At 42.3% G+C, this 25,179-nt stretch overlaps 1 protein-coding gene across 1 annotated transcript in view; it reads left to right on the top strand.

Moving 5' to 3' along the window:
* LOC134147671 (peroxidasin homolog) overlaps positions 1-25,179 on the top strand; it is a 45,055-nt gene that overhangs the window by 8,642 nt on the left and 11,234 nt on the right. The window contains exons 2-13 of the mRNA XM_062589072.1: positions 2,183-2,254; positions 10,658-10,729; positions 10,986-11,057; positions 13,375-13,446; positions 14,538-14,609; positions 16,482-16,651; positions 18,470-18,587; positions 20,129-20,298; positions 20,731-21,003; positions 21,169-21,285; positions 22,474-22,632; positions 23,987-24,099. Coding sequence (XP_062445056.1) covers positions 2,183-2,254; positions 10,658-10,729; positions 10,986-11,057; positions 13,375-13,446; positions 14,538-14,609; positions 16,482-16,651; positions 18,470-18,587; positions 20,129-20,298; positions 20,731-21,003; positions 21,169-21,285; positions 22,474-22,632; positions 23,987-24,099 — 1,480 coding nt within the window. The remainder of the gene's footprint in view (positions 1-2,182; positions 2,255-10,657; positions 10,730-10,985; positions 11,058-13,374; positions 13,447-14,537; positions 14,610-16,481; positions 16,652-18,469; positions 18,588-20,128; positions 20,299-20,730; positions 21,004-21,168; positions 21,286-22,473; positions 22,633-23,986; positions 24,100-25,179) is intronic.

Raw genomic sequence — 25,179 nt, 5'->3', positions numbered from 1 at the left:
CCTCCACCTGCAATTTGTGACCCAGAGTGGTGTTTTACACTTCACTGCCTGCTTCCTGCTGCCATTCATGAGCATCAACAGCCTCAGCCCTGACCCGTGTGTATTTCCTCCATTTATTTGTTAGGTTTCCTATTACCTGTAGCCAGCTGCCTGGACTAATTACACAGTTCTTTACAGCCCCTGAGGGGATGCAGAGTTTGTGCCTGTGTGTTACAGTGTATAAATCAAGTTTGCATTTCTTCACCTCTTTTCAGGGTCTAGTCTTTCCTCATTTCGTTTAATGAGACCGTAGAGAATAGTCGGTGAATTGTGCTATCACCTCTGCCAATACTTAATTGTATTTGGCTTCATGGAGTCAGCTATTGCCTTGAAAAATCCAAACATATATCATCAAATTCACATCATCAGGGAAGAGGTATATGTAAAATCACCCTCAAACAAAGAGGAGTAAGGAATATATAATTCGAACAATAAAAAATAATCACAACAGGAGATGTCAGAGGTAAAGCTACTGTTAAAAATTGCAGTTCCAGAAGGTGATCTTTTGGGATTGCGGAGTTTGCAATATAAGAATGTTTCATGTAAGTTGTGATTTAAACACTTTTTTTGGGGGGGAGGGGGAAATGTTGAAGCTGTATTTTTTTTCCTGCCTTCTAGCTCTTCACCATGCACTACTTAAAACTAACAAAGGGAATAGACTTCTCTCTAAATTACTCTTACCATTCTTTTTTTCCCCAACTCTGAAAAATTACAGAAATGGAAAAAAAAACCACAAGAGAAAATAGAGCTTTGTCACGTATTTTATTGTAGTCAGTGGGGTTTTTTAAAGAAAAAAGGAGGGTATCAAGGCAGAGATTTAATCCTTCAATTTAATCCGAGTTAAATAAAGGTGAGATTTTTCTGTCCAAAAAATGTGAAGATGCAGAGGGAATCCATGTTAGAAAATTGATTTTTTTTTCTTTTAAACAGGAAAATTGCCTACTTTGCAGACTGTTCAGCTCAAGAAACGTATCTTAAATAAAAATCAGCTATACTTATTGTGTATTCTCGAGCACTTGCTCAAAGATATTTCAGCTGCCTTGGAGACTCACTTTCATCTCCCATGTAGAACTACCTGCAATGAATGTTCTTCTCTCTAATCTTAATTTACTAAGGCCGAGATTCCTGTGATGCTCTTCCTAAAAACAATTGCTGAAATTGTAGCTTTTTGTAGAATTCTTATTTTAAACTGTGATTCCAAATGCTCTGTAACTTGCCACCAGATTGAAAGGCATTTCAGTGTGTTCACGTTGGCTGCTTTTTCCCCCCTTAAAACAAGTGCCCTTAAATGGCTGTTTTACACAGAGAAATAGCTGTGTGTTCTCTAAATGTGTCTTTATTTTTGTGCTTTGGATAGAAGGTGACAGCAGAAAAACATTTGTCAGTCTTGCAGTTTGTTACAATGTGCCAGACCAAGGAAGGTGCCAGATCAATGCTCGTTCCCTATAGAAGTGTTTCTACTTGGTTAACCAGGTTAAACCACTTAGCTCTTATTTTATTATCTCATTAACAATCAAAAAACATGTTTTAAGTTTCCAAGTCGATGTAGTTACATGGACAGCCCTTGAAATTTGCCAGAATCCCCTGGACTCCACTAATTGTAATTAAAGTTGGCACAAATTGGAAATGCAGGCAGCGATAAGCTGTTCTGAGTCTTGGAGCATTCTGAAGCAGATTGTGAAATGCTTGTTATATGAGGTTATTTGATCAGCTTTAACCCTAGAAAAGATGATTTTTGCTAGGGACCTAAAATATGGGTTCACACAGTTAAGTGCTTTCCTCTACAGATGAGACTGAGATATGTGTGTAGTTGCACATAAACTTGGGGTGTTGATCTAGGGCAGCAGACCTTGTCCAGAGTTCTTGCAAATGATCATGCGTGTTCTTTCAGTCTTCGGTTCCTATGAAATGTCTGTAGGTTTTGTAAATGTGGGGTTGTCCTGGCTGTTGGCCAACTTTGCAGACAAGCAGTCCTCCAGCCTCCTCCTCCCTCACCTCTTTCCCTAGATCTATGTCTTTATTGCTCAAGTTTTTGTAGGCCTTGTACAATAGATTCTCGCAGCACCTTTCCTCTTGTGGAAGGTGCTGATTACTAATGGTCCATTTTTATTGTGTGTGCACTGATTATATTCTCTACTTTCAGAGATTTACGTTTCAACCACATCAAGGAGATAAAACCTGGAGCCTTCAGGAAACTGAAGAACCTCAACACGCTGTAAGTTCCACTCATCTTCCCCTGCTTCCAGTTGTCGTATCACTATTGTTGTAAGAAAGGAAGGAATCTGAAAATGAGGCCACCAAGGTTTTGTAGCCATGGTGCTGGTTCAGTACCAGGAGGACCCACCCTGTTCCCTGGCTCCCTAGTTCAGGACTGCTTGATACACAGTGTTGGACAGTTTGAATTAGGCTAAGACTGCAGTAAAGATATCCGTTTATTACACACGTTAGTACTAACCTCTGTAATGGCTTAAAGATGGCCTTAGTCTTTTTGTTTATTTTAGCCAAGTTGTGTATATCCAGCTAAAGCTTTCTGCATAAAATTCCCTCTATTCTGCTCTGGATCATGTCTCTTACCATTTTCAATTAAATGTGCAGTTTAATAACTTCCGTTTTGGCAATTAAATTATCTGCTTTAAAAATTTTCCTGGTGCATACTGTTGCTGCCTGAGAGTGTTTCAGCAGATAGAGCTTTAGAGGGGCCTGTAAAAACAGTTTTGGCCTGCAGTCAAGAGAGCATAGCAATGCATTAAAAGCTTCTTCCTTTCTGTGGCCTCCCCAAGTGCCTAAGTCACATTAGTTATTCTACAAGAGTTTTACTGAAGTGCTAGTGCATCCTTCCCAATGCCTTCTTGTCACTACACCTTGCCCCAGGATAAATGCCTGTGTGCACCCTACTGCAGAGAGGAACACAGTTCCTCTAGTGTTACACCCCCACAGGAGTAGGCACACTCACACGTCTGTAATACGCTACCAAGGACTTTACTAACGAGTTTCTCACTCTGCTAGAAGGAAATAATGGGAGCCTTTGCTGCTTCTTGCCCTGGGTAAGGCTGAGGTTATAAAGACAGATTTGAGTACATCTGTACCATGTAGCTAAGAAGCTGAATACAAAGCAGCTCCCAAATCAGAAACAGAAGCTGTGTCAGCACAGCACTGTGCTATATTTAATTGGTCTGTAGAGGATCAGATCTGATTATTCAAGCTGTAGCATGGCACTAAGATTTGTAAGATCTTCTTGCTCAAGCTAGAATTTCTCTTTTAGGCAAACTAGCTAGCTTGGGGATCTGCATTCATACTTCCTTGTTCTTACATTCTTGGTCCCAGATGTCAGGAGAGTGTCTAGGTTAGCGGTTTTATTTTATTTTTATTTTTATTTTTTTTTTTTGACCTTAAGAGAACTGAAGTCCCTGATTCAGTAAATACCAAGATGATGAAAGGATTATGGAAGGAAGACCGTCTTCTCTATGAGAAGTTCAGTAAATTTTAAGAAGTTGTTGAAAGAGTAGAAATACAGCAGGACTTTATCACAGAGACCTACTTAATAGCTTTCTTTTAAATTTTTGAATGCTGAAGATGGACTATGGTATCTGTCTGTCAAAATGGGAGGACGTGCAGACTCCCGGCTGCCCTTGATATTTGGCCTGTTAGGACTTGTGGGAGAAAGGATGATGCAGCCCATTTTAGGAAAGGCTTGGTTATACTCAAGAACCTGGAAAAAATGGAACTGGGATTAACAGAAAGTACAGCAGCCAGGGCAAGTTCAGTCTTACTGGTCTGGGCTGGTGATTCAGTGAGAGGTCTGTATTGCAGCGATCTACTCAGCCCTGCTGGTGAGCCGATAAAAATTTCAAATAACCAAACTGAGTGTAGGTCATTCTCACTCCTCCTTTTGTTTAATCTTTGTTTGGCTTTAAAGTAGAACTGATGCAGAATTCAGCCCTGGAAGTGTAGGGCAGATAGTGGGGACAAACTTCCTGGGTCAGCGAATCTAGTCTTCTGTAGTCATCAGGAGTGGATGATGTACTAGGGGTTTTTTGGTATCTAGAATATTAATACAGATTGATTCTTGTCATTCAAGATGGATAGGGTGAGAAAGGTGACTAAAATATCTAGAGAGAAAACAGATGGAGAGTGCCTAGGATTTTACCTTATCACAAAGTTCTGCTAATGCATCTTGATATCTGGACTTACTCTTCCACAACTGAAGCACTCCTGAGTCAGGAAAACAAACGATTCCAAATTATGTCATCTCTGTGTGATGCAGACAGATGTTTGGCGGGGAGGAAGGCAGGACCGCCGAGCTCGTTCTGGCTGAACCCTAGGGAAACTAAGGAGGCTGGAAGGCCTTCATTTGGAGAGACACTCCACCTAAGCTGTGAAGTTTTGTAAGATGTCCCCCTTCCTGTCCTATCAATGCTTTCGTCTAGACGGGTCTGTGACACATACAAGACTTCTGCTGTGTTTTTTCTGGTTCCTGCCATTTTGCTGAAAGCTCCAGCAGATGTGCGTACGCAACCTAGCTGAGGTAGAAAACCTGTCTCCTTGTATTTTCTGTTCATGAACTTGTCGAAGAATTTGTCCAAACCTTTTTGCTATCTGTCTCTGCCAACTCCTGGACAGGGACCTCAGGGACAGCAGATCCATGAACAAATACTAAAGGTAAAGGGATAAGCAGCAATGTACTTTCTAACACCTCTTATCTTATGATTAGCAATGGCATGGGAGTAATGGGGGCAGTTTGCACAGACAGTAGCCAGCCTCATGCATTTCCTACATTGTGTGTCCTATTGCCATCGTCAAAGCCAGCGTACCAGGCTAGATGGACTGCTGGCTGCTCTGACAAAGACATTTTTGTTTAAATGCTAAAAATCAATGGTTTTGTGAATGAAACTCTTCCATTTAGCTAGTACTTCATATGCTGTCTTGTGTTTCTTGGTTTGGCCAGCAAACTGAAAAATCAATTATTCTCACACTTGTAGAAGTTAACTCCCACGTATGAGGAACTTGATAACTGAGGGAGAGAAAGCCAGATCTCGCGCTCCTCATGCAAGTTTCTTTCCAGGAACTGTGGTTAGACCAATTCCCACATCAAAACTGAAAAGAGCTGAGGAATTTGCTGATGTTTGTTAGATGATAAACCTTTGCCTGAGGATATGTATAGGTTTTGAAGTGATAAAGAGAATAGATCCTTAAAAATCCCTGAGAGACTTACTGGGGAAGTTTGGCCAGAATATTTGAACTGAGCAGTTTAGAGGATGGAACAGCTCAGGTTCCATGCACAAGAGCTCTGAGCTTGCAGCTGTCTGCCAGGAGGCTTGCAGAATTCAATGTTCTTTAAATAAATACTTTAAAAAGAGCCTTTTCTTACAATGCTTTAGCCTGGCAGAGGAAGGGCAGCAGGTTCTGGTGAAGTTTCTGTTCTGTATCTCCATTCAGACAGGATGGCTGCAATATATCCACGTTTGACAGTTTATAAACCACCCTGATAAGGAAACCTTTGTAGTCTGCATTGGAGGGAGAGTGAGGTAGAGAGGTGAGCTGTGAGACCGACAGAAAAGGAGCCTGCCGTGAATGTCCAGTGGGGCTTTTAAACAGCGTTGAGTGAAGTTCAGACCTTCCCCTGGCTCTCCTCTCTTCTTTTCTCTCCCTGGTACAGGAGATTTGATAAATTAGAGAGCACTTCTTTAAAATTAAAAACAGGAGCCCTGTTTGTCTGTGGAAGAGTTATGATCGTTATATGCTTCTGGCTGGAGACTCCTGGCACAGCATCACAGGCGATAAGCAATTATTCTAAATGCTCCAGCAGTGAGAGCTTGCTTACCAGCTACCTGTGTGCACCAGGGATGTTCCCTTCCTCCAAAGGTCTCGTAGCAGTAAGGTGTCCCAGTCCCCTCCTGTTGCCTCTTCTCAGTCCCCATGCAGATGTTGGTGTCAGAATGTGCTTTGCCTATTTTTAAACTATTACAATGTCCCCTCATTAATGGTTAACGTAGGAGGGAGAAGGAGGAATAAAAAAGAAATCTTGCATGCCATCCACCAATTTGACAGTTCTTCTGCAGTTGTTTTGCTGGAATTTGCCAAAGCCAGCCGGATCATTTAACCCAGCATTAGCTCACAGCAGGTGGTGTGCTGGGGAAGAGAGCAAACACATGGCAAGCCCTTGGTGAGGCACAGCATCTCTTGGCTTTCCAGTTTTTGCTCCTTTAGATCATTTTTGGATGGAGATGGATGATTACGCCCCTGCGTTGCCGTCCTCTTATGTATTCCCCCAGGAGGGTCAGCACCCTGCCGTGTTGACCCAGCTAGCTGATTGGTTTTCAAACCAAGGCTCTCTCAGCCAAATGTTTGCAACCTATTTGTGTCTCCCTAGCATCATCTATGGAAATTTCCAGCCCTGAGACCAAAGCTGTATTTCTTAACTTCCCCAGCAGGTTTTTTGCCTGGAGACCGAGTAAAGGTGTGTGTGCCTGTCCCTGCCTTGGCTCTCTGACTTGGCCACATTGCATTTCTCCTTCTGCCTTCTTTCATCCATCTGCTTTCACAATATTTGTCTGTCCCTGTGAAGTGCTTTGAAAACTATTTAGGAAGCATTAGGTGAGAGCAAAAGGCGCTTTTGGTGAGCTCTGTGGCTCTCCTTTAGATGCAGCTTGTAAAGGGTTTGGGGGAAAAGACGGGAATAATATGAAGGCTCTGTCTGGAATCCCACTGCAGTTCTTGATGAACGTGCTCCTGAAAGCAAGGAGGGGAAGTGGCAGCCTCCTGCGTTTCGGAATCCAAGTTACTCTCTCAGTTATGGGAAATGGCAATTCCAGCTTGTTCTGTCAAGAAGAGAGACTGTATGGTGGAACATTAACCTAACTTTTTCTCCCCCTTTAAATATGCTACGTGGTGATTTCTACTAATGGCATGAGGGAAAAAGTGGTTATGTCACAACGGTCATAGCACGTGGCTTGTCAAATGAAAAGAGGAAAGACTGCATGCGTTGAGGCTGAATTCTGTACTCTCCCACCACTTGATACGTTCAGAATAGAAAAACGACTCATTTAATGCAACTTAGGCCTGTGCTTGGCATCTGTGAAACAGAGTGGAGAAGAAGGAAGAGGCAGTGGAGACACAAAACCTAAAGGAAAATGAACTTGAAATGTTCTCTTAGGGAATCTGGGCTAGATCTCATGCTGCTTATGTATCTCAAACCTCACAGAAGAGTTTTGCAGGAATAAAACTTATGTGATTAAGTTCACCTACTCATTTTGAGCTCAGGTCACTAGCTGGCATGTAGAGGAAGGCCACACCATTTTGCTATCTTTTGATAAGCTCAAAGAAACAAGCTTCTTAATCTTTTTAGTTTGCTTTGCTTCAGGGTATCCTTAAGAAATGCATAAATAATGATCTTATCAGCTCTTCTCTGCCAGAGCACGTGTTCCCAGCAGATCTGGTTAACAGTAGATCTTATCTTCTAATCCTTTTCAGTGTAAGAAATTTGGAAGTTTTGCTGTTGATTTCAGCTGGAATCAGTATCAGTCTTGCAAACCATAGCCAGGATTTTGCACAGTTTGTCCTCATGGCAACTAAAACCTTTCTAGGATCCAGAAGTGCTGTCTTGGCTACTGATTCTCTGACAGCAGCTCTTCTGTGAGTCTGCGCCCACCTAGCACAGTACAGTGCGATTTTTCTGCCACATCCAAAAGCCTTTTTTTTTTTCTTTTTTAAGAAATGCCAAAGTTCACGTTTTCCATTTTTATTGTAGTTTCAGGCAATAATTCAATCTGTGACAAACTAAAAATTCACAGGAAAGTTATTTCATTACGTCTCTGTCTGGATCAGCTTTCTCGGCTCTGTGGAATATGATGAACTTTATAAATTGTCTCACTTCTGAGTGTATTCCAGGACATATCCCTCTATTACGATGGGGAATCCTGAGACAGGAAATGGAGATTGCTTCTTCCATACGCTTTTTAACCTTTAATCAGGCAGTGAATGATTTTTTTTTAAGTATCAGATGATAAGAGGCCTGCTTACTGCATGCCGTTTGAACTTCCACAGTTTGTCTTATTTGGCTTAGATCACTGATTACATTCCCCTTCAACTGTCCTAAATAGCTGATGCAACAAAATGGACTAGGTTAATGTTTTAAAATAGCAGCAGAATTCAGCCAGACGATGCGTTTCAATCTGAAACCTCCCTCAGATGTCAGTTCTGATCTGAGCTCGCTGCCTTAAAGATAAGGAGTTGGCAAAGGAGTTCAGGATGCTATCGTGCTTGGGGTCGTTGGCACGGCTGTGCCTCCCAGAGGTGCAGTCGCCTGGTAGCTGTTGCACAGCGCTGTGGAACGAAGGGTTGATGCAGGCTGCGTTGCTAGAGGACAGGTGTTTGCTTCCACGGGAATGACGTCGGAGCTGGCACTCGTTTATCAGCCCATCTCGCCTTCTCAGAAGTGGGGCCAAGGATCAAATAATAGAGAACAAGCTGCCTTCTTTCTCCTCTGGCTCTAGATGAAAGCTGTCTGATGGAGGGCAGGGAAGGGAGCTTGCACGGCTGGTGCTTGTGTTGTCTTTGTGCTATGGGTAAATAGACAAAAACCCTCTCCTGCCCTGCTTTCAGTTATTTCCAGCCCTTGAGTGTTCAGTCATCAAATAAACTTTTGGGTTGGTTTTCAGGGGCCGTATTTTCGTTCAGCAAATCTGGCTGTCAAAGCAGGATAAAATATTCCAAGGCCTTGACATCATTTTTGCATCTTTATGAGTGAAATCAGGTTATTTAGCCTCAGCCATGTGTCTTGAGCCATTGCTTCCAGCTGTGGAGAAACTTTCTAGCATCTTTCTGCCTTTAATCTTTTCAGGCTCCTCACCCGCCACCTTGCAATCTACAGGTTGGTCATGGCACCCAACTCTAAGGAAGCAGGATAGTGAGATTTTTCTCAAGCCCTTTTTGCTCTGACTTCCACTTTTTTATTTTTTTATTTTTTTTTGGCCCTCCAGTTGCTTATGTATGTTCTAGGCCCATAATTTAATAATCTACCTAAGAACATGCTGATGGAGGGTTATGCAGCCCAGGCGGCTGATGATAACTTGTGAAGCTGCCATAACGGGTGTCTGTTCATGAGATCTTATTTTATCTTTTTATGCCTGGGGCATTTGATTGTGTTTTCATCTCTCTCTCCATCTCCCACTCTCTCTCTCTCTCTTTCATTGCTCTCCATCTCTTTGTCTTTTCTCTCCATCTCTTACCTGTGCAAACTGTTGTTCTCAGAAAGTGAACTTTTCTTGCAGTGCCAAAGGCTGTGTAATGCACCATTTATCCTTTTTTTTCCTCCAGCAAAGGGGTGCAGAAAATTAATGGTTACAGCAGAGTGTGCTCTGAACTGTGTTCTCGCATGCTCCCAGGCAGCAGATCATTTGAGGAACGCAGCTATCAAAAATGGGAAAAGAATCAACTTATAAAGGAAACAGTGCTGCAGCCATGGACAGTCAGGACAATTTAGAGCTTTTGTGTTGAGTTTGACCCAATATCGTAAAATCTGGCTGATGAGTTTTTCCTACAATGCCAGAAAAGCAAATCTTTGCAATACATGGTCACAGCGATCCTCTCACACGTCCATTTAGGAACTTTAAAAATAAATATATCCTGCAAAATCCTTACTGTGAGCCATTGGCCTATAAAATCCACCATCTCAGTGGTTGTAGTGAGGTTTGCCAGATCTGAACATCGTTGGGTACCACAGTGAAAGACCCACAGGAGTTCAGATATGCAGCCACGATGAATAGTTTAATGTCATCTATTGAAGAGCTATTTATAAGTGATTTGTTTAGTTTTCTTAGTGCTGGACTTGGCAGTGGTTGCAGAAGAGTGTTCAGACATGTGGTTATTGGTACTGCACGCGGAGTGTGGCTATTACAAAGGCGAACAGGCATTTTTGGTCGTTGGCGCAGGGAATCATTTGCAAGCACAGTCATGGCAACTGCACATACGAGTCAGACCGCTTGCCAATGCGATGTTGTCCATAGCTTTTATATTAAAATCTGGCACAGGTCTCTCTAGATGGAAAGAGGCTGTTTCTGAACAGCCTCAGGAGTCAAATCTGTATTATTTGTTTTTGATTTGTACATGTTTGTATATAAATTTTAGATCACCGAACAATCTGTTACCATTTTATAATTCCTATAACCTATGAAATGGCATTTTAAAATCATTTGTTCTCTTGAAAATTGTCTAAGCATGTGCCTGCTTACACTTCATTTAAAAAAAATGCACCTTCCAAAACAATTGCAGTTGTACAAAGATGACAGCAATGTTTTAATGTGGCCCTTCTCTCTGCTTCCTTTAACCCCTTTCCTGACCAGAATTGTAACTTTTGCATGAAAGACGCTGTGACAAATGTGAAGAGATGCCCTTGACCCCATAGTATGTGTGAGAAGCCCTTGGCACCTCGAGATGAGAGAACTTTTCACTGACATAAGTTGTATGTATCAAAACTGTGATGTAACAGTCCCTTCAAGTCTTAAACTCTGGGAAATGCATGCATTAAGAATTCATTAGTAAGCATCCAGGAACACAAACTTCACAAATCTCAGATGTGCTGAATTTACATGGTGTATTTTTCCTTCTTGATTTGAAACAGGCTGCTGAACAATAATTTGATAAAACAAATTGTGAGACGATCCTTTGAAGATCTGGAGAACTTGAAATACCTGTGAGTTGGTAGTTCGGTAGTTTTTAAACCTCTTTGAAACTTAGCGGCATGCTTTTAACCTTTGCCAGTCAAAAACATACTGTGCTCAGATTTTCTAGATGATGTCACAGCTATAAAGTATCGCCATTGAATCCATTTGGAAAGCTCTGCTTTGAATTGAGATTCATAGCGCTTTCATAGAGATTCATAATGTCTTTTTAAATGAAACTGCTGACTAATTATTTTAATGCTTTTTTTTCCCCTCTCCATTTGAAAGCTACCTTTACAAAAACGAAATCCAGAGTATCCAGCAACATGCTTTCCATGGGCTCCGTTCTCTGGAACAGCTGTAAGTACAAATGAGCATTGCTTGTTTCTTAGGAGTGTGATGTGCTTCAGAGCATAATTGCTCACTTAGTAGCTCAGGCCAAAGGGTCATCTAACCCAGCTTCTGTGTTTCTAGCAGTGGAGAGTACCAGATACTTAGTAAGGAGTAAGGTAGGGCTTCTACTGATTTATCTTCCACCTTTGCAAGTCTACCCTGACTTCATTTAATTATGACTGGTCCCAATACTGATTTTGGTTAATTAATACTGAGGACTTTTCCTATTGACATCCTATATGCTTTCTTCTGACACTAAACCTCTGGAGCATGGGAAGTGCCCAGCTGTGCTTATGTTATGTCCAAGGACATGTTCTTTGTGAGGGGAGGGAAGTAAGGGCCTGTAGGATGACTTGAAACAGAAGGTAGTTGATCTGCTGTGTCTACATCTGCTATGCGCTCCTGGAGCGGAGCCTAGGATCTAGCACTTTGCTTGAATGAGAGTGCCAGCTCAGTTTTCCTTTTATTCAAACCTTTGCTGAAAGCGAATGAATGCAGTGCAAGCTGAAAGCTGAGAAGTTGGGTATTTACGAAAGCTATCAGGACAGTGATTTATAATAGCTATCAGGATGGTGATGTTCGTGTGCTTTGACGCATCTGGAAATTCAGGCTGGGGGAAGATGACTGAGATATCAAACAAAGTACTGACCTTCCTTCTAAGCTACAGGGCACACTGGTGATGAAAGAAGCCTGATGTGTTTTGCTGGAAACTGGATCCTGTAGCAATGACACTTTAGCATTCCTTAATTACTTCCCTCCCACCTGTAGCCAATCTGTGTTGTTTGGTCAGTCAAAGGAATTGTTTTTTTGACTCTCCGCACTCCATGCTCAAGGTGAGATGGAGTGACTGAGGTATAAATCTTCTAAAGTGTCTTGCTAACTGGGAATGGCTTTTTCACGCAGTGGGTCTTGATGAATCCCTGATGTATGTGTGCAAGTGTGTGCATATGGAGAAAGTGTGAGAGTGAGTGTTTGAAGTATAGGGATTATTTGAATGTGTTAGAGAAGAGAGACCAAAGGTGGACCCTTTTTGAATGCATGTGTCATCCCAAAGACAGTATTTATAGGACTGAAATAAAACTGTTTTGTTGTGCAAAGAATAGGATCCAGCTTATTCTCCATTCTAACAGCAGTAAGTAGACAGATTTATAATGGAAAGCATCAGGCAAGCTTAATAATAGGTGTGCTACCAGCATTGGGTTCAATATTTTTTTCCATCAGCCAGCTAAGCAAAGAGGCTTAGGAGAAAATGTAAGAAGCAGATAATGGCCAACTGTACTTAGAAAGGAGATGATGCTGGCCACAGTTATATTGGCAGTGAACACACCAGGCTTGAAGTCGTGAATTTAAAACAAAAAACAAAACCAACCTCCTCCCCAAACACATACATAAAAAACCCAACAAACCTCTGAAAGGTCCTTCTGTTTCCAGTCTCGCAGGCAGGCATTGTTCCAAAAGAATTAGGTTTGCTCAAATCCTGTCCCATTTTTCTGTACACCACAAGCCAGCTTTTCAAGAAAAAATATAAGCTGATTGATGGACAGTATCAGATGCTTTTCTCAAGGTCCAAAGTAATGACAGCAGGCATCTGAGACTTATTAGAGCATACATATTTCCCTTACCTTCACTACAGAACTTGTGTCACTGTCTTGGTTTATTTTGTGATAGTGAACCATTTATCAGGAATCTTTCCATTACAAATCAAGCAGCCATGTGGTGGCTTATGCAATTATTTCTCAAAGCAGTCCGCTACAATAACAGAGTTCTCAGCAGACTCATGGTTCTACTCAGAAGTGTTGTGATTCCTAGTCTGGGAACAAGTGCCTTATAGTGAGGCTATTTCTTACTCCCCAGCAGTCCAAAGATGTGTTGGGGAAGGCTGAAGCATCAGGCAGCCAAAATTCCTCTACAGTAGACAGATCGGGAACAAATGCTGTTGACTCTCCATGAACAGCAGTTTCTTCTTGAAAGTTAATCATATAAGAGGTAATTCATAAAGATGGTGATGTTCTTAGGTTTGAGAGAAGACTGTAGAAAATCTTATCTTGCTATGTACGGGTTTCAGATTTATTAAGAGAAAGACTAAATAATGCAGAATAGGAAAAAAACAATGCTGGCTACTGTTTTTGCACATGGGAATTAGAGACACTGATGAGGACGATGACTTCTATAAGTCTGCACCAAGGTGTGTGATGACCAGTTAGTGGCCATTTATGGATTGACCTGGAAAGGTCTTCTAAGTTGTGATGTACCACTCTGACCTTTGTGATTTTCTGTGTGACAGTTACCTGCATTTCAACAATCTGGAAACCCTGGAGCCAGAGACTTTTAGTGACCTGTCTAAACTTGAAAGACTGTAAGTAAAGATGGGATCTTGCTTGTGAATAATTGTTCTCGCCTACTGTGTGGGGGAGAAGGTGGGGAAAAAAACTTAATTTTGTGGCATAGTGACATTTCTTTACCTTTAATTCCAGAATCTTACTAGGTCTTTACTTACATGATGTCCTAAATGGAGCAAAATGCAGAAAATAATTCCTTCAATTAGGGTATTTTGTGTATTTGTGAATTAGACAGGTCATTGAGATTATGAAGGGAATTTCCCATGTTGTGTTACATTCAAGTTTCCACATAAGTAGGGATAAATCTACAGAAATCCTTACAGTTGGCCAAGCTCTGTCAAAATACTGCAGTTTTACTCCAGCTTTAAGGTCAACATTAGTCACTATTGGGCAGTGTATATGAAAAAAAGGAGTGGAAATGGAACAAAGTCAGAAAAAAGGCTAACAAGAAAAGTATGTATCCTTCTTCAGAGCAGCTAGGAAAGTATCTGCTGTGCCTCTTGTTCCCTGATATTGCTTATAGTAATGTTGTAGCCACAAAGAAAAAAATCAGAGATAACCCCAGGTTGGGAGAGTGTTGTTTGAATTAGATTTGCACATGTGTCTGGGTTAACAACTCCACTGTGTCTAGGACATACGTTGTCTAGCTGCTTCTGCTGGAGCCTTACTTTAATGGCTGCGCTTGTAAAATTTTCCTATCTAGTGTGTGTGTGTTTTGGAGGAGGGGGGAGAGAAAAGGTCCTTTCTATGCTGGGGCTGACCCAGGGGCAGAAAACACAGGGTGGGTCCAGCCTGTGGGGATTTCATGCCCTTTCTCCTCCCTTTGCAGAGCACGAAGCAGATTAAGGTTCCAGTTTGAATCTGTTACATCACATCTTGAGTCACCATTTCCAGTGCACACCCACTTTCCGCTTTGATATACTGCATTGCGCTCTCTTGCAGATGAATGAAATCCCTATAGCTCATAGAAACAAACACAGTAAATTCTAAATCTGAGCTCCGTTTTGATGAGCAGCCTTTGTATTTGAACTGAGTCTTGACCTAGGATGTTATCATCTGAGTAGTGTAAATAATGAATAATGCTTTGGCATGGGCTCTTCCATTACAGATTCTTGCACAACAACAAAATTTCTAGGATTCATCCAGGGACATTCTCTCAATTGGAGTCCCTCAAACGACTGTAAGTAAAAAACATTGCCTGCAAAGAACAATTGCTTATCTTTGATCAGATGGCTAGGAGCTGAGGAAAAATCTGCCTTTTTGGCAAAGATTCTTGTTGTTTCACTTCTAAAACCACTGTTAGTTGTAGTAGAGGGTTATGGTTGGATGCGAGAGCTGATTTAACCAGTTAGTAGTTTCTTCATGCAGGTGTCTAACTATAATCTAACTATAACCTTCTTATAGTGCTACAGGAAATTTTTCCGGGAAAGTCTTCACAGCCTTCTACTGTCCTACATGATTTGAGCCTGTAAAACATCATTTAAAAACCTGGAAAGTTCAGGTCACAGATATGACCTCAATCACGACTTCAGATCAATCTATTCGCATGGAAGGAAAATCATAATTGTAAAACAGAAGCCTTGTTTGTAGAGACTGAGAATACTCAGAAGGCTGCCAAGGTGCATGATTCTTATCCACTGAAGGCATGCCCTGATGTGTTATTCCCTCTTAACCTTAGTGTCTCTTAAACTTACTTTTTACTTGCTTAAATTCTTCAGAGCTTAGCTTTGTTTGTCTTTTATAATCTCTGGAAATGCGTTCTATGACAAGTTTTGGGAAAGAAGCAAGAACTGAAGAATTTGGGGATTTTGCCATGACTTTAAACTACAAGAGAATAACGTGTTTCTCGCTGCAGCCTTCTCCACGTTCTACAAACAGGGACAATGCGTCATGTTTCTTTAACAGATAATAACTTGTGAAATTTTGTTTGTGTGTGTCAGAAAAAAAGGTAGGTTTACAAAATGCTGTGTTTTGGCATTGCATAAAATCTCCCATTCTCAACTGTTTATCTATTAATATTAGGCCTTTCTTTGGTGTGTTATTTTAAAAATTTTTTTTAGATGGCCAAGACCCATCTACAGCAAAGCTCTCAGTGGGGAAGGAGGCATAAACTGATTTCTCTATAGTTTCTTTTATCCTTATGCATAGTGCTAGACATGGTAATGAGGTCAGTGGAAGGAAAGGCATGGGTGGACTGGGAGGTCACAGTTGCTGTCATTCAACATAATTCAGGCATATGTTGCAGTAATAAAAAGTTCTTTCCAGACATGCAGAAGTGATATAACATCTAGCAATCAGTCACAGAAAAAGATTGATCCAAAGCTCACTAAAATCAATGGGGAGTCAGTCAGTCTCTGTCTCTCTCTCTCTCTCTCTCTCTTCCCATTTTTTTTCTGATTTCAGTATACTGTTGTCAGTGTACAACATCACGTTGATGTTATTCACTACGTGTTCATTTGAATACATTAAGTCTTGTGCTCTTTCTATGTCTGGGAAAGAAAAATAAAAATGTATGCCTGTCTTTGCTCCTACAAATAAACTGTGAATTTAAATTTTAGCACTTGGGCAGTTAGGTGCACAATTTTCTGGCTTCAGGACAGATGAAATATCTGCACATTATGCAATGATATTTGAACTAAGAGTAAAAGGGTATAGAAAGCTTTAACAGGAACAACATTGTCTGCCATTCTTACAGAATTCAGTAAGGGCTGAAATCTCCACCCTGAGGGAGATTTCAATATTTTGGTACCTCCTTTTGCCTAAAATTAGGGTAAGTATGCATAGTTCAGCTTAAGAAATAAACTTGCATTTGAAACTGGAACAGCTGATAAATTATGTTAGTTTCTCAACAAAAAAAGGTTCAGCCTGCTTAAGGATACTATTTAAACGCTGTCAGAATGAAACCTCTCAAATTTCCCCTTGGGGTGTAATCGAAGGTTAGGAGCAGCAGCCCAGAGGTGCTTCGTTCTGGAAGGGCTGTTCCCCGGCGGCGGACTGGCAGAGGGGTTGGCGGGGGGAAAGGAAACGGCTTTTTCCTCGATCTGTCTCGTAGGCGGCTGGATTCCAATGCCCTGCTTTGCGACTGCGACTTGATGTGGCTGGCGGAGCTGCTGAAGAAATCCGCGGAGCAAGGCAGCGTCCAGACGGCTGCCACCTGCGAGGCTCCGAGGGAGCTGCACGGCCGCTCCGTCGCTACCCTCACCGCCCGAGAGTTTCACTGCGGTGAGTGAGCCGGGTGAAACCGCTCCGCAGGGCAGCCCGCGCTCGGTGCGCGTGCGCTGCGGACCAGGCGCTGGCCCAGGACCTCCTCCTCCGTCCCTCTTCCCTGTCCCGTCGTCCTGCTCGCGGTCTGCTTTGGCCGCAGTGCTGTCACGTAGGTTGATGAATATAACGCCGAGGAAGTGGGCAGTCGCGTGGACACCGTGGAAAGCAGCTCTGTTTTGCCTGGCAGTCGCGTTCTTGGTGTTTAGATGGAGTAGGTTGGTCGAGGATCTTTTAGAGGTCAGTGGCCGGAGCAGGAATCGGAAAAAGTGCCCTTTGGGTGGAACAGAAGGCAAAAACTGGAGAAATTTCAGTCACTGAAAACACAGCGAAAAAAACGAAGGAAACACATAGTAGATACATAACAAATGGAATATATTACCGCAGCCAAAGAAAACATTTACTTAATTCATTATTCTTTCTAAATTTAGATAATTTCTCACTGAAAAATGCTGTTTTGAAATTAAAGATTTTGTTCTGAAAAATTCCAGAATGGAATATTTCATGAAGAAAAAGACAAAAGAGGCTTTCACTTGCAGGCATCAGTAGAGGAAGGTGCAAGCTTTGACTGTGGTTTCCTAATAGTATTTCGTTGTTGGAAGATTCATGTAGAGGAGTGTTTCCACACACCCTGACGCTATAGCACCCCACTTCGATGTGCCCGTTCAACCGTGTGTGTGGCCACACTGTCAGCCAGATATGTGAGATCAGCTGGATTTTGAAGAACTCTCCCTAGCATTATGTTTTGCTTCCATGATTTTAATTTTTTAATCTCGATTGTTTTATAGCTCAATCTAGAGGGCAGCCATGCAAAAAGCAGAACTGGCCCAAAAAGGACGGCTAAGCCCCAGTGAGGAGGAGAGGGTCTAGAGACAGAAGTTGTGGGTGCAGGCGAGACTCACTTAACCTGGACATGCTGCACAAGGGTTGTCCCTGACACGTACCCAGTGCCATGGTTCTTTAGCCATTAATATAAATTTGTTCTGGTTTAGGCATGGTGCACAGTGGGAAGTCTGTCAAATTAGGCAGAGCACCTGGTGAGAAGATTTTGCTGGCATCAGGCTTTTTTGCTGGTACGATGCCAGCTGTAGGAAGACAAATGATACATAATTCAGCATAAAATTCTAATGATGCAGCCAGCTGATATCTGAGTTAGTATGAAGCCTGCTGGCAAAAAGTTAATCCACCCCTTTTTAACAGATGTGAGGCAGCAGAGCAAGTTCGTATCGGATCAGCATTTTTGATCACATGGCTGTGGTGGTTTTGGTCCACCACTGGAGTCCCAGAAGCCAATTACCAGTCATTGACTTGTAGTCTAAGGAGTAAGAGCAGCAGCCTTTCACTGGAAAGGTGGCAGGTTCTCACTTAATCTTATGAGTAATATGGTTGGTTTTACTGGATTACTGGTGAGCATAAAGTATGTAAGTATTTTTCTGAATCAAGGTCAAGGGCTCCAAAGCACGAACGTAAACACTCCTTCACATTTTAGCACATCCTTTAACCTGCTTAGGAATTGAGTACATCTTAAAATGAAGCATGTAGTGGATTAGGGACATAATGAGTAAAATTCAGTCAAAAGAGAAGTGGTGTAATTTGCACAGAGCTGACTTTATATTCAGATGAAACAGCCGTTAGCTGAAAGCAACAGGCTGCTGAGGCAGAAGATCAACCCAAGTGGGGATGCCACTGGTGTCTTCTGACTGGGGGAGCCAGTGGTGCGGACTGTAGGCTTTTCTTTGTGCTACCTAGAATGGGTTGTGTTAAAATGGTCTTTTGCAGAGAGCCCTCGCATAACCTCAGAGCCCCACGATGTTGACGTCCACTTGGGAAATACTGTTTATTTCACCTGCAGGGCAGAAGGCAACCCAAAGCCAGCGATTATATGGCTGCACAACAAGTAAGTCTCACACAATGAGCCCTTGGGCAGCAAAGGTTTCTACCAAGCATCAAGCTCTTCAGCTACTGCCTGTAATTACGAAAGCCATTTCACACAACATGAAAGAATAAAAATGGATATTCCATGAATTGTATTTACCTTCCTTTTAATAGCATTCTCTGGTGACCATGTAATCCAATGGTGTTTTCATCTGCATTTGAAATGTTTCATCTGCATTTGTAATGGTTTCCAAGAGTTTATAACTTTCCCATAAACATACTTTGCAGGCTGAAAGCCATTGTCTTTTGATCAAAAAAGAAGAAAAAATCATGTCACTCTAAGACACCATGCTTGCCATTTATTAACTGCTGAAATGCTTGTTTCTGGATCTTTTCTCACTGAAGGACTAGGATGCTGGGAGAACGCCTTTCTTTCAAGGGGAAAATCAGTATATTCAACTGAAAGACAGATATTGCAAAGCAGTATATGGATTAATGTTCTGTACAGCAACACTGAAAAAAATATATGGCTGTTCTAGGTGCCAAATTATTTCTGGGAAAGGCTACACAATAAAAGATTCTGTGCTTGAGCAGTTGGCCATTATGGAAGTGGTTATTTAGCTGCTTTATGTGCTTCTTGTCTGTGGGAGCCTGAGTAGGGCCCAGATATTAATAAAAATGATCAATGTGTGATTCCTCAGCTAACTCCCCTCTAGGCAAAGTTTCAGCACAGAGCAAAAGTTTATGGCTGAGTTAAGTCCCCTGGAAGGAAGGTTTGGTTAGGGAAATGCTGGCAGACTCCCAATGATAGCATTGGAAGAGGGGTAGTGATGATAAATGTTCCCCAAGCTAGGTATGACCACCATGAGGAGATACCAAGAGAATTAAATGCCCAGCAAGCATATTAGTTTGCATAGTGGATTCAGCCTTTGTCCTAGGGTAGAGAGCTTCTTTCTTTTCAGTCATTTGCAGCCATCCAGGATTCCTCCATGCTGGGACAAATGGGATACAGCAATGGGACCTTCTGTCACGGGCTGGATTCCAGGAGTTGCAGGTCATTGTAGAAAGAAAGAAGATATTTCACAGCTCTCAGATTTTGGAAAGGAATCCAAACTGTGTTGAGGTCCCATGGTGAATTACTCAGAGCTCTTTGCCCCCCTGAGGCCTTTGAGCCTTGTTCAAATAGAAATGGCTGTACACAATAACAGTATTAATTCATTACTATATTTACTTTTAGTAAACAATGAGAATAAATTTCCAGGCCTAGATGTCCTGAGAACAGCAACAATACTTTTGTATTCTGTCCCAATGGGCTATAAATGTCATAAGTAATCAGTGCTGAGACAAAGAGTGGCTCACCCAGGGAGTAAATCATATTTGGAGCTTAATTTCAGCACTCTAAATCATAACTCTTGCTATAAATTTCATGAAGTCTCAAAATAGCTTCAGGGAACACGAACTTACTACAATGTGTACAAAGCCTTCCTTGTCCCCTGACATCTAGTAAGAGGAACACTAGTTTTTTCTCCTTCCAAACCTAGCCTCCTTGTGGCTGTTTTTCAGTAACAAGATTGACATGAAAGATGACAACCGCCTTAACCTGTTGCAAGATGGAACCTTGATGATCCAGAACACCAAGGAGTCAGACAAGGGCGTCTACCAGTGCATGGCCAAGAACATAGCTGGGGAGGTCAAGACGCAAGAAGTTGTTCTGCGCTATTTTGGCACCGCATGTAATTGAGCTTTGCACACTCCTGAAGGCTCCGCTTGGGAGTGCTGGGGCTGAAAATGGAGCCTAGCAGCACAGTGATCTGAGCTGCAAGGTGGTTCTTCATGGGAGTGAGAAGTAGGGGATTTAGAGATTGGAGGTAACTTGGGATGGGGGGGGGGAATTTAGAGACTGGAGAGAATTTTGCAGCACAGAAGTGTCAAGGGGCAAGGGAAGGGAGAGCAGGAGTGGAGAATATGTCAGCAGTCAGTGACAGAGAGGAGGGAAATGAGATGAAGGAAATAGTGCTGTGGGAATTATTCACGCTGAAGATCTGGAGGTCAGGGAAGAGCTAGGTGAAGACTAGCTGAGCTGCATGGAGAGTCCAAGGGACTTCTGTCCAAAACCAGGCAAGCAGCGTGGCTTCTGGTTTCTGATGCTCTCAATTTCCTTCCAGCCAAGCCCACTTTTGTGATCCAGCCACAGAACACTGAAGTACTGGTTGGGGAAAGCGTCACCTTGGAGTGTGGGGTCTCTGGGCACCCCCACCCTCGCATCAGCTGGACACTTGGCGCAGGCTCTCCTTTACCACAAGATTCCCGTTTCTCCATCACCAGCTCTGGAGGACTCTACATTCAGAACGTCACCTTCTCGGACCAGGGGCAGTACAATTGCAATGCCAGCAACACTGAGGGATCCATCCAGGCTACAGCAAAGATCATAGTGCAAGGTGAGGAGTCCCTGGCTGACGTTATTTCTGGAATAAACGCTCAGTTGGTGCGTGGGTATTTAAGCCACGTACATTGTGACCAATTTTGTTTCTGTGAACTGGGAATTAATTCAAGCTCGCTGTGTGAATTTTTGCCTACCGCTCTGTCATTGCTTTCCCCTTCAGATTCTCCCAAGTTTCTCCTTATCCCCACCGATCAGACAGTAACTGAGGGGCAAAGTGTGGATTTTCCCTGCTCTGCTGAGGGTCACCCTCCACCTGTCATTGCCTGGACGAGGGCAGGTACTTCCTCATTTGGCTTTGTTTTCTTTCTCTTCCATGCCACCCTCTGCGGGGTGCAGGTGAGAACAGTTCAACTACTGATCCAGGGCAATTAATTGCAGCGGTGACGCATAACAGATGGTGAGTTAGTATGCACTGCAGCACAGACCTAGTCATGCTAGCTGTCTTAGATCACTAAGGGTAATGTTAAGTATCAGGGAAGAAAAATACACTCTTCAATGTAACCTAAGATGACCTAAATCGTCATGTCGGAAGGAAGCAGTGTGCATTTTTGCATCCCCATAAAACTGTCAAAGCCTTGAACTTCCTCCTGCTGTGGCTTCTTACCTCCTTTGAAAGGGCAAAGTCTGGACACGGCAGGTTGGTGGGTATCACTACACACCGGCTCTCCATCGTTGTCATTGTGTTTGTCCTCTTGGGGACAATGTTGCAGGAGAGCACTAGTTCTCCACAGACACACCTCTGCGTTTTCTTTTTGCTTAGGAAAAAACACTTTAGGCCAACAGGTCGTGGTGAACTTTTGAAGTCTCGGGTAGTTGTTAGCTCTGGCTCCACTGAGTTGATCCCATCTAACACTTTCTGGGACAGAAGCCAATAATGCTGGGCCCAGAGGCCCTCCAACTTTTCCTTATGCTTCACAAGCCATAATTAATGGTTTAGAGCTATGGAGAATTCATGGCTATTGTATTCCAGCTTCCACAGCAATAGCCCTAACGCTAAGCTGAGAAGGACTGGATGAAATTCTCCTTCACCAACACATTTTCCATCTCCTTTAACCTGTTCTGTTCCCTCCTCAGATTTCAGAAGATATCTCTTAGGAGGAGATATTTAAAGGAGCACAGTAACAAGGACTAGGATTAATAAGACTATTTTATAACCAGGCTTGGTAGGTCACTCAGCAATGCAAAGATTAACTTACCTTTACAGTGCTTTAATGGAAGACATAGTAAGAACAGGGCAAGAGGAAGAAAAATGATGCAACATAGCTCGTTCTCAAAACCACTCTTGGTAGTGTACAAAGAAATCAGATTCCTTTTGGTATTAGAGATGACTAAATAGCAAACCCCTTGGTTTAGAGTGAAACTGAATATTTTAAGAAAATTATCAGTAAGCTGAAAAGTGCAAAAACTGACTTGATTTAGTAAAATATTTAACAAGTATTTAAATCTGCCTTTTTTTTTGGACTAGGTGGGCCTTTGCCAAATGACCGGAGACATAGCATCCTCTCCACTGGTACCCTACGGGTGATGAGGGTTGCTTTACATGACCAAGGTCAATATGAATGCCATGCTATCAGTGCCATCGGTGTAAGGAGCCTCCCAGTACAGCTGTCAGTGACCCCCCGAGGTAAGCTGATGAAAGCTAGAATATGTGGGTAGTAAGGGCTGGGAAATGGGTTTTGTTATGTTTATATTATGCTAAATAATGTGTTGTCTTACGAGGTAAGGAACTGCTCTAATTCCCCTAAAATGTGATTTTGCTTTTGCCTGGGAGCAGAAGTCTAGCCATAAAAGCTCCATCAATTGGTGGGAAACTTCAGCAAGTTTTCTAGAGTGTCAAGATCTATAAATTGGAAGAAGCTGCTTCAGTGTTTGTTATTTTAAAATTTATTTTGTTGTCTAGAAAGTATATAGCCAAGGGGATGAAACTCATCTAATATGATCAGTGAAAGGGAGAAGGAGCTGTAGCAGTTGGCAGCTGAAAGAATAAACATTAGGACAGGATTTGTATGATCAGAAATGAGCAATTACTTTGGCAAGTTACCACCCATCAGACGAGCGATAATATGTGACCAGCTGAGTACAAAATGAAGATGTGTGCTTTTTCATGTGTTTGGGAGCTATTATGAATAATGATTTTTAGTAAAGAAAAGGAAATAGAGGATGCTTGTTGGAGACTTTGGAGAAAGGTTTATTAATTAAATTCTTGGTAATTCTATTTTTCTATTTTTAATTTTGGCTTTCTTACCAAATGAATTGTAGCTTTTTTTTAAATGAAATATTCTGAAAAAAAAAGCAATTATTTACCAGCAAGATTTACCTCTGGTTCAGATATGCTTGTCTTAGACATTAGCTACCAGATTGTAGTTCAACCTAAATTCAGGTGTTCTAGAATCAAGCCTTCATAAAAACAAATCATGAAGAAATGCTTTCATATTTTAATTCTCTTTTTTATTCCCACATAAATTATCTTTCTCAACAAGAAGACATCCCTGCTGTTTCACAAGCACTCTAGAATTTTACCAATGCGAAACCATAGAGAAGGACACCAGCTAGGAACACGTGCAAGTTGTGATGCCGCAGAAGAATTCTCAGATTACTTTGAAACTAGGGGGATCAGTATGATCCATTACTATGACCTGACTGACACATGCCACAGTATATAGCAATTCCTGAATCAATTCACAATAGTTATTTCAGCTAGAGCATCTCTTCCAGAAAGCCTTTAACTTAAAGACTCTGATATATTCATGTGTAATTGTCCCACGACATGAACAGTAGCAGAAAATAATGAATGTAAATTATGAAGGACTTGGTAGAGAGAGAACATGGTTATTGACACCCCTTTGAAGAGCTCTTGCAGCTGCAGAAAATGCCCAGCAGCTCTGATCTCGTAATAGTGAGATGTTTCAAACGTGGATATGTCTGTTTTCCTCAATGCATTTCTTGTGCTGGTGACTCTTTTTTCCTGTGTTGCACAGTGATACCTGTGTTTCTTCATCCCCCGCAAGATGTGGTGGCAGAGACAGGCCAGGATGTTGCGATTACCTGCGCTGCCCAAGGAGATCCACGACCCACCATAACCTGGGTCAAAGTAAGACACTCTGTTGCTGGACAGTCAGCATAGGCACTGCAAAGCTCCCTAGTTAAACATCTTTCCCAGCTTAATTGCTTTGTACAGTAGTGGAAGAAGTTGTGCTTGAGGAAATATTAAGACCAACTTTTCCACTGATGGTGTTTTTAAGTGGCTTAAAAGAATGTTTATTTTTTCTCAAGCTTGAAGCTGAGCAATGCAGATTGCCTTTTTCTCTTGCTTTTCCTTCCAAACAAGCAATGTCCTTCCAAACAACTGACCTTCCAGGATGTTATAAACATTGTTTGACTCTTCCTGGAAAACACTGAAAAAAAAGATACTTTTTAAGCAGTTTGTTCTTATTTCCAGGTTTCCCACTGGCAGAAGTGGGATGTGATGCTTTTGTGTAACAGTTCTGGCTGGCTACAGCTTTGATGGGGCAAAGCCATAGTTAATCACAACCATGCTGTTGTTTGGCTACTGTTTTAAAAAATTCGTTAGGTGGAGCTCTTCAGACTTTATCCTGCTGTGCCACAACACCTACGACCTTCACTGGGGCCTACCCTGCCTGTGAGCATAGTCAGGCATGGAAGAAATTACAGGGAAAATGCATGAGCCTCAGTTACCCTGCAGAGGTCTCGTAGAGGTGATCTGCAGCTTGCCTTGGGCTCCAGCCAACAGTAAGAGCTGAAGAGAAGAGTCTGGGAGGGCAGCACAAGAAGCATTAAACTGGGGACAGCGCAGCAGAAAGATGCTAAGAACAAGAATAAAAACGTGAGAGCTGAGGCAACTTCTGCAGCCGGCCAGATTGAGAGATGCCGGGAGAGACCCAGGACTGAGTGTGCAGCTGCTCTCAGCACTTTGCTCGATGTTGCTGCCTAGAGCCAGCAAAGCTGGTGTATTTGCAGTTCAATGTCAGCAAAATCCATCCGTTTCAGATTGCCCCCAAACCAAAGGTGTTTAGAGCTAACACAGCTCTAAATTTCTGTGACAGCATGTGGGTACAGCACTCAATCCTGCCAGCTGGTCTGTGAGAAGCGCAGTGAAATGTGTGCAGTGCCTCTGCCTTGCAGCGGGTGCCTGAAGGCAGATCAGGGTGAA

The sequence above is a fragment of the Rhea pennata genome, chromosome 16 (assembly GCF_028389875.1).
Source record: "Rhea pennata isolate bPtePen1 chromosome 16, bPtePen1.pri, whole genome shotgun sequence".
Lineage (NCBI taxonomy): Eukaryota > Metazoa > Chordata > Aves > Rheiformes > Rheidae > Rhea > Rhea pennata.
This window is presented reverse-complemented; position numbering and strand designations above follow the sequence as displayed.